Raw genomic sequence first — 9,890 nt, 5'->3', positions numbered from 1 at the left:
GTTTTTTTGGTAACTATTTTACTATTTCAGGAAAGGTTGAAATGCTTTATCTCATTTCCTCCTTTTTAGCCTCCTCCTCCACTACTGCCATGCTTTTGCTAATCATTAGGTACCCTTTCCTTTCCTTTCCCAGTTGTATAATCTTGAACTATGGGCAAATTAAATCCTGCCATTTGTCCTGGATAGGCAATTTCTCTGTGATTGCTTACTATACCCATCCCTTTCCAAAATAATCTTCCTCTTTCAATGTGTTTCTCCCTCTGTTGTTATTCTGTTGTTTTTTAGTCATGTTTGACTCTTTGTGATCCTATTTGGGGTTTTCTTGGCAAAGATATTAATATGGTTCGCCATTTCTGTCTCCAGCTCATTTTACAGATGAGGAAATTGTGAAGTAACTTGCCTGAGGTCACACAGCTAATAAGTGTCTGAGGCCAGACTTGAACTCACAAAGACCAGTCTTTCTGACTTTCCTGACTCCAGGCCCAGCAAACTTTCTAATTACAGTGCTCCTTCTTCTAGAATGTAAGTTCTTGGCAAGCAGGGATTTATGGCTGATTTTTCATTTCCATCTACAGCAATGAGCACAATATTTGGCACATATTAAGTGCTTAATTTTTCATTCATTCATAAGGAATTTACAATTAAACTGACAAAGTATATATATGCCCATTAGTTGTGAAAAGACAAAAAAGTAGTAAATGGCAAATCCAGCGAGCACTATACATTGCAACTGCTATGAGGCTTTGTCAAGGACCATTATTGTCCAAAGTTGTCAAAAAAGACTTCTAGGAGGTAGGATTTAAAGACAGAATAGAAACTTGATGAGCAGAGAGGAGCAGAGAAGTTTTTCACTGGCAGCAAGGAAGAGTATGGCGGCCTAGAGTTGTGGAAATGAAAAGTCATGGTTAAAGGAAGATGAAATATATTCTTTGGTTTGTGTGGAATATTCTTGGTGGGAAAGCAGTGGGAGATAAAGTTGAAAAAGTATCATGATATAGATGGTTTGGAGTGTCAAACTAAGGAGTTTATATTGTAGGTATTAGGGAGACACGGAATGCTTTTGAGCAAAGGAATATCATGAAAACTTGCCTAGGAGAGTACTAAGCATATAGCAAACATCCAATAAATTCTTGTTTAATTGGGCTGAATTGCCTAACTTCCAGGTTTGTTGGGAAGGCTGCTTAAGAGCCAGTTAGAAGACTTTTCGAGAAGCGCAGCTTCCCTACTGTAGGCAGAAAGCATACAGAATGGCATCAGAAAAAAAAAAAAAAAAGTTAGAAAAATATTTCGTGAGCACCAATGGGTACTAGCAGTGGAATCTCGGAATTACAAAATCCTGCCGAGTAATAAACTTGAAGAAAACAATTGGGAGAGAAAAAATATTTAGGAAACCCTAAGTGGAGGTCTGGAAAGAAGCAGAATCCTGTGTCCATAAGGGGAAGGTGGGAAGAAGGGAGGGTGGATTCTGCTACCAGAAGATTCTCCAATCCTCCGAGAACACCAGTAGGCCCAGGCAACCTCAGCGGGACACACCCACTGCCCAAGGTGATGGGGGAGGGGGGTTAGTCATTTTCTCGTTCTTTCCTTAAGAACCAAAGTGGTATTTTTTTCCCTTTAATAGTTAAGTATTTTTGGTTGTTCCGTGAGGCGGTGGTAGCTTCCTTTTAATTTTAGCATTCCAAAATCTCAAACACGATGATCCAGAACACATGGCCCACAAAGTGTTCGTTTCCTTTCTTTGAGTATCACAAAGCTTTTTTCCAGATTTTTCCTCGGGGATGACTGTCCCGAACCACGACACTGCAGCCCACTCGTGTCTTCGGCATTGTCTCCACAGCTTGGCTCCTTTCTCCCGCCCGCTTCATTTTTGTTTTAAAAAACCCAGAACTGGTTCGCAGCCGGCCGGGGAAGGCCGGGAAAGCCCTGCCTGCCTGGGCGTCACTTATCTATTGTTCTCGGCCACACCCCTGCTGAATATTGATGCATCCGTTCGAGCCGCGACTCCGAAACCGCGCCGGAGAAAGGAACTGGTGGGATTTTTCCCCTTTGGTTTACCCAGAAGCGCTTTGGGGCGTGTGTCCGTGTGCGCGTTTCCGCTGGTTTTTCCTGTTGGAGAAGGAAAGGGGGAGCTGTTTTTTTCTCTCCTCATAATCTATTTTTTGTCCTTTTTTTCTCCTCCTCCTCTCTCTGCTCCTCCTCCTCTTTCTTCTCCTCCTCTTCCTGGGTTATCTTTGTCTGGCTGACTCGGGCCCCGAACTCTCCCCGGCGCCGCAGCCCTGAGTCATTGGCCAGAGTGGATGTGTGCGGGCCCTCCGATGCAACAGCGGCAGCAGCAGGAGCGGAGGAGCAGCAGCAGCAGCAGCAGTACCAGCCGCAGCAGCTGCTTCTGGAGGACTAAGAGAGAGGAGCAGTCTCCGTGAGCTCCGCGGCGCCTGGCCAGGAGGAAGGCGAGGAGCTGCGAGGCCCAGCCGTTCCCCCCCACCCCCTCCCGCCCTGCTCGCCCGTTTCTCCGAGAGAGGAGGGGGCTTTCAAATGCGAGCACGGCCGCTGGGCGTGGAGGAGCCCGAGGCTTGAGCCGGGAGTGGAGGAGCGCTGCCGCTGCCACCTCAACATGGTGTAAATCCGCTCCCGACACTCCGCGCTCCCGGCTCTTTCTTCTTCCTCTCTTTTCTACTGATACTCAGACAGACAGACAGACAGACGCACACGGACGGGGGGCGGGGGGAGCTCTTTCACGGGAAGCGAGCAATCCGGCGGGGGCAGCCTCAGCGCCGCTTCCCAATGAAGAGCAGTCCCCGGCCGGCGGGGGTCGTCTCGGCGTGAAGAGCTGCTGCAATCGACAGTTCGCCCTTATTAAAAAATTCAAGTTTAATTAAAAATATAGACACACACACACATATATATATATATATACATATATATATATATATATATTTTTTTTTTTTTGCAAAAAGAGAAGATGGCGAACGACTCCCCTGCAAAAAGTCTGGTGGACATAGACCTTTCCTCTTTGCGGGTGAGAGCCTTACCCCCCCAACTCCCCTCAGTTTAGAGACTCCTTCCCCCAGCCCTCCCTCCTTCCTCTTCCTCCCCCTCCTCCCGGCCCAGCCCTCGCGGGTCCGGCCGTGTGTGCGCCTGGGGTAGGGGGATGGGTGGGTGGGGGTGCTGCTTCTGTCGGCCTCTGCCTCGCTGCCTCCCTTCCTGCCCCGCTCTGGGTGGTGAAGCTTGGGCGAGGTGGGAGGGGTAAAGTTGGAGGCTGCTGGGTTGGTGCTTTTCCTTTGTTTGCATGTATTGGCATGTGCGTGGAAAAATTAGGGCGCAACAGCTGCACCCAACATCCTCCAGTCTCCAGACACCGTTGTGTTATGCTTTGGTGTTTTTTTTTTTTGGGGGGCAAGAACCCCCCCTCCTTATGTTGCCCCTCCCCCCCAGTTCCCAGATCTCTACAATACGGTTTGACAATAAAGCAACTTTTTTGTTCCTTAGCTTTAAAGGCAAAATTAATTTACTTTTGTCTGCCTCTCCTCTGTTAACCTCCCCTCCCCCTTTTAAAAAACAACAGCAAACAGATCTTCCCTTCTTCCCTCTCCAGGATCCTGCTGGGATTTTTGAGTTGGTGGAAGTAGTTGGCAATGGCACTTACGGACAAGTCTATAAGGTCGGTGTCTGAGGCCCTCTTTGTTTCTCTTGACATTTGTGGGGAGGGCGGAAGGAGTTCTGAACCGATTTGGCTACACCAGTCGATCCAGTAAAGTTTAGGAGTTTTTTGCGTTATTTATTTATTTTTTTACCTCCCTAAATACTATTGACTGGCGTACTGGCCTTTACGGACCTCATTTCCTGCCTTTCTGATAGGAAAATAAACTATTCTCTCTGGCTTGTACTACACTTGAATAAGAATAGGGTAGGGCGGGACGGAGAGAAAAAAATGTTTTCATAAAGTAATTAAAAAAAAAACCAGTTGCATTTGTGTAAGTTAATTAAAATTCAGAAATGTTTTAATAGTCAGACTGTGCTTTTGTTCTTATTAAAGCACTGCCTTGGCCTTTTTGAAATTGTCTTCTTGTTTCCATGTCTGAACCTCTTCCAAGTGCTCAGAGTGCAGTTTAGTATTCCCTGGTACTTTGTGTTCATCATACAGTGTATGTAATGATGGATACTTTGTATGGGGGTGGGAAGTACAGGGATGGGGACAAGGGACCCCAGTCTAGAAGATTTAAGCAATAAAAGTAGGAAGAATAAAATCAGAATTCCAGGAACAACCTGTTTAACCAGTACGTATTTAAAACAGAAATCACACTCATTTCTAGTCTGTTCTCTCCCCCCTCCCCCCATGAACAATCTTGAGATCGAATGACTTTACAATGAGTAGCAGCTACTTTGGGTGACTAACAGTTATCATACATAGTATGGTTTAATTAATAAGTGATCTTAGAGAAGAAGCTATAGAGAATAAATAACAGCTTATTTTATGTAGCCTTTTATTAAGGATTTGCTAAGTACTTTCCATACAGCTCTGTTAGGTAGGTAATGCATTTATTGTTATAGGATTATAGAACCTGAGCCAGAAGAGAATTGAAAAGTTATCCAGTGCAATACCCTTCATTTTGTAGACGAGCAAAAAAGTTCAACAAGGGGCTTGTCTAAGTCTCACATACTGAGTCTCAGAGCAGGGATGGAGACCAGTACTGTTAAACTATACAGCTTGAGAAGTATGAACACAATTTTGAAAACTTTAAAAGGTTCAGTTCTCTCTCCTTTCCAGTAATGTTTTTTTTAATCACTCATATTCTTGTCCATTCTTGTGAAAAAAAAAAATTCTATGACTATTTTCTAGCTAACAGATGAATTTGACTGGTACAGGAGCAGTTTTGGTTATACAAATATTGAAACTTTAGCTTTTGTACTTAAGAATACAAAAATTTGGGGCAGCTAGGTGGCTCAGTGGATAGAGCACCAGCCTGAATTCAGGAGGACCTGAGTTCAAATGTGGTCTCAGACACTTAACACTTCCTAGCTGTGGGAACCTGGGCAAGTCACTTAACCCCAGCCTCAAAAAACAAAAAAAAAAACCCAAAAATTTAGAATCACCAGGTGTATTTTTACTTTTTCATTTAAAAGCTAGATTGGATATTTAGAATCTTAAAAGCCTAGAATGTTAGAGCCTTAGAAATTCTTTAGGCCAATCCCCTCATTTCCCAGGGACTAATCATTTATTTTCATTCATTCATACATACATATACACATATGTGTATATGTGTGTGTGTGTGTGTATATATATATATATATATATATATATATATATATATATATATGAAAATATTTTTTCATCTGAACTTTCTTCAATCCATCTCCAGTACTTATTCTGAACCCTATGAAATTAAAACATTAATGGATGTTAGAGGATGGTTTCATGAATGAATTAACATTTTTTTTTTTTTATTGTGTTAACTTATCTAGGCCTTGGTAGGGGAGTTGGGAGCACTGTTAACTACTGTAATCTGCTTTCTATCTAGAAACAAATTTGCCTAATTCAATTTAGAAGTCTTGGGAAAATGTATCCTTTCCCAGTGTGTTGTAGCTTCTGAAAGCCCAGATGAATTAGTTTAAATGAATTCCTTTAAGACCAGCAAAATAGTAACCATAGAGTGAGTGCTCACCCTAAACCACTTCTTGAGGTCTAATCTAAGTTGTTAATGGACATTTCTAGATGATTTTGCTAAAGTGAGTTCACCTCTTTATATCGTTCAAGGATTTTGTTTTGTTTTGAGAGTGGGGTTGGGAAGTGTGGGATCTTTATGGAAGCTTATTTCAGGCGAAAAAAGGGTCTTTTTTAAAACCATCAGCCTGGTTTTAAAATAACTCGATGAAAGAATACATTTAGGTGAACTAGAGATAGGGCATGTAGGGCTGCAAAAGTAAGATACTTGTTAAAATGAGCTGGATGGAGGAGGGGCTTTTTATTGGAACCCCTAGAAAGATTTTAAACAGATTTATTTGAATTTTTTTTTTTGCCCTCAGGATTCCTTATTTTTTCTTTTTAAGTTTTTCAAAAGTACAAAAAAAATTAGTACTGACATAGTATACAAATTTAAATTTTTGTAAAAAAATTTTTTTTCCCTATTTATTAGCTTAACCAAAGCATAGCACTGAAAATGCTCAGATGGACTTTAATCAGTTCCACAAGCACAAAGGTTTGGTCCTGGCCTTACTGTTAATTTTTATTAAACCTTTTCTGACTCCCTCTCTTTTCTTCCCCTAACTCCCTTTTTTGATTTTTGAAACAAATTGAATGAATCTTGGGGCAGCTAGGTGACAAAGTGGATAGAATAGCAGTTCTGAAGTCAGGAGGTCCTGAGTTCAAATTTGACGTAAGACTCTTAATACTTCCTAGTTGTGGGACCCAGGGTAAGTCACTTAACCCCAATTGCCTCAGCTAAAATAAAAGAAAAATTGAATCTTATATTTGGGCAGTATTTGGATTATTTTGTTTCAAGTCTTTATGACTATCAGATTTATTCAGGTTGAAGGGATATTGCTAACCATGCAAATATAAGTAATTCTAGGTAACCATGTGACTGGCATACAAAAGAAGCTGCTGATACTGACTTAGAGGTTTGGTTGCATCATAAGTGATCCTGTGTAGAAGATCATTTCCTCAGTGCAGCCTGAAAAATATTTCCCATCTTAGAAAACATTACATTTTCTTAAAACAATTTTTGAAACTTAATTCTGGATACACTTTCAACGTATTTTCTCCAAATTTCTTTGGACAATTTGTTGATATAAGTGTAATAGGTAGTATTAGGTAATGCTTATGAGGTATCAGGTACTGTTCTAAGTGCTTTATAGTGATCAGTTCAATATTTCCTTGACATAGATTTGGGGTGTAGGTGCTATTATTAGCCCCATTTTATTGATGAGGAATCTGAAGCATAGAAAGGTTCATTGACTTGCCCAGTGACTAGCTAATTGATTGTCCAGTATCAGCTAGTATCCAGCTAGTAAGTGTCTAACTTAATATTGAACTCTGGTCTTTCTGATTCCCAAACCCACTACTCTTATATTTGGTAACAGTGATTATTGCTGCTTTAATACTTGGTGACTGCTAAAAATCCAGATGGGATCATGCAGAAAATTATGTGGGCATGTAAGAATGTAAGTGGGCATTGGGTAACTTAGAGCTTTTATTTAATGTATTGTCTATACAGGCTATGCAATCTTAGGCAAGTCATCTCTAAGTGTTTTGGACAACTTTCTTGGGATTATAATTTGCAGAGAAGGCTGCAGTGATAGTATCATTGAAAATATGGTCTGTTGAGTGTTTATCTTTGCATAAGTGATTGTGCTTAAACTATTTTTTTCCACTTGATTTTTCATTGAAGAAAGTTTTTTTTTTATTCCTAGAGATTTGGTATGTCTTCTCTGAGAGGGCATATTCTGGTATTACTTGTCTATTGCAAATGAGTTGGAAGAGAAATTTTTTTTAAGCTTTTATGTGTCTTAGAGTATTTTTACTTTAGTTGTTTGAATTTTCTTTCTCTGTTATTTTTATAACAGTAGATAAGAATGTTCTCTAAAGCCAAGTGTTTTCATTAGGGGAATGATTGTAGAAGGCTTCTTCAGCAGGTTATATCAGCTGATCTTTGTTCCAGTGACATGTGTAGACTTGTTCTTAAACATGAGTTTCCTTCTTAGATCCTGAATAGTTGTATAAGGAGGAAGCTCCAGTAGACATGTGTTCCCTTCATTTGCTTTGGTCATTTGAGCTGCAGAAAACTTTATATGTGACTGTAAAGCCCTGTGTAAATGTAAGCTGTTATGATTATCATTTAGGTTCCAGTTGTATAAAAATCCATTCCAGCTACTCCAAACTTGCTCTTTTTTTTTTTTTTAAAGACTGGAAGACTTAAAAAGAGAAAATTACATTCTAAATCTATTTTCTCTGTATTTGTTAATATACATACACTTTAAAAAATACTTTACAACTATCTTTGTGTTTCCTCTCTACTTCCTATGCCTTCTAGCCCCAGCCACTCCCTATCCCCCAACAACATTTCTTATGTTATTTAAAAATAGTTCTGAAGTATGTTTTATTTTGTTTCAATATGTTTAATTTAATTTAATTGATTTTAATATGCCATAATTTGCTTAGCTGTTACTTTTATGGGGCTTTTTTTTTTTGGAGGGGGATTAAGGATCCTAGAATTTTCTTTGCAAAATTATTTTCTTTTTGGGTTTTTTTTTTTTTTTTTTAGGTATTATGCTTAGGATTTTTTCCTAATTGAATCATTTAATTATAATAGTATGAATAATATTAGTATACCAAATAGTATTTAGTGTAGTATCCACTGTATGAAATATCTTATTTCATGCTCACCTTCACCTTGAGAAGCTATTATCTCCATTTTACAATTGAGGAAACTGAGGCAAATAGAGATTAAGCAATATAGCTAGCGTTACACTGATAATATCTGAGATTGAACTTGAAATCAGTCTGACTCTAGTATTCTATCCACTGTACTACCTAGTTTGCCTAATATATCTGTTGAGGATGGTTTTTTCTTAAAAACCATGTGTAGTAATTATATATCTTATAATATAAGAAAGACCTTAGGATGTTTCCTAGTCTAGCCCTTTTATTTTATACACTAAAAAGGTAACTGAGGCTTAGAAGATTAAACAACTTTTATGTTACACTGATAGTAAATGGCAGAGTTAAATTTTGAACTGAGGTTTTTATGTTTTGTCCCTAAAATAATTTTGTCCCTAAATGAAATATTCAACTGAGGTTTTAATGTTTTCATTTAGGGACAAAATGATCCCCCAAAGGTGTGAGTCAATCTGTGTTCAGTAAACATTTATTAAGTGCCTATAGTGTGATGGGGTGATCAGGGAAGAATAATGAGAGGAAGGGATAAGATGAATCCCATAGGAAAACAGTTATAATGAAAAATGAGCAGGTGCCTGCCCTGGATATCCTTCTTAAATAGAGGATTTGGCAAGATCTCTCAGAATGTTCATCCTCTGTCCTATCCAATCATGAGGGAAGGGCTTTAAGAATAAAGGATATTGATAGGGTACGAGTGTCAGGGTTGATTGATCTTGCCAGATATTGGTCCAGAGAAGTGTAGCTGGGTGGGAAAAGAAGTCAGGAATTTTAGAAATTAGAAATTTAGAAAAGAAAAAGGGATAAAAGAGAAATAGGAAACAAATATAGGTGAAAAAAAAGTGAAAATTGGAGACACATGTAGAATTAATATTTTTCTTGTTATTGGTGAGACTTTAAAACATTGTTATGTTTTGAATGACTCACTAATCTTGAGAAAGCAATGTAGTAAATCAAATACTATCATGCATCTAGGATCTGTGAAGGTTCAAGGTGGGTTGAACTGACATTGTGTGCTGGACTGAAAGAACATGTAAAGAAGGTATACAAAATCTATAAAGAAAATGTAACCTTTGTCTAATTATAAAATAGTGTTACATCTTTCTGGTAAGATTTCTGGTAAATTGTTTAATCTTTTTGAAAACAAATATGTGAAAGAATTTTAAGCTACAAGGGATCCTGCTAATGATAAACAAGTTTTATCAATTAATGCAGATCCTTAACTCCTATTTTGAAGTTTTTCTCATGGTACTAGTTAATAAATAATTATTTGAAGATAGTATCTTTTAAACTATTTTCTAATTCATACTTTAAACAATTTAAATTCCTTTATGCTCAGTATTAGTTCCAATTACAAATTTTACTCTAGTTGGACCCCTCAAAATGATGTCATTGTGAAATTATTCTAAAAGACATCTCTATAGTAACATTATAAATTAATGTCATAAAACTTTGAGGCATAAGTGGGATGGCTGATATTAGCATTAGCTTCTCCTACCAT

At 38.8% G+C, this 9,890-nt stretch overlaps 1 protein-coding gene across 9 annotated transcripts in view; it reads left to right on the top strand.

Moving 5' to 3' along the window:
- Positions 1 to 1,985: 1,985 nt before the first annotated feature.
- Positions 1,986 to 9,890, top strand: part of MAP4K4 (mitogen-activated protein kinase kinase kinase kinase 4) — a 239,599-nt gene continuing 231,694 nt past the window's right edge. For 5 of the 9 annotated variants that reach the window (XM_074299756.1, XM_074299758.1, XM_074299753.1 and 2 more), the window contains exons 1-2: positions 1,987 to 3,016; positions 3,593 to 3,658. In XM_074299756.1, coding sequence (XP_074155857.1) covers positions 2,960 to 3,016; positions 3,593 to 3,658 — 123 coding nt within the window. In that variant the 5' untranslated portion in view covers positions 1,987 to 2,959. Of the gene's footprint in view, positions 3,017 to 3,592; positions 3,659 to 9,890 lie in introns of all 9 variants that reach the window. The other 4 variants (XM_074299761.1, XM_074299757.1, XM_074299760.1 and 1 more) reach the window with 1 other exon arrangement.

The sequence above is a fragment of the Sminthopsis crassicaudata genome, chromosome 3 (assembly GCF_048593235.1).
Source record: "Sminthopsis crassicaudata isolate SCR6 chromosome 3, ASM4859323v1, whole genome shotgun sequence".
Taxonomy (NCBI): domain Eukaryota; kingdom Metazoa; phylum Chordata; class Mammalia; order Dasyuromorphia; family Dasyuridae; genus Sminthopsis; species Sminthopsis crassicaudata.
Note: the sequence above shows the minus strand (reverse complement) of the source record. Positions and strands in the feature narration are given on the sequence as shown.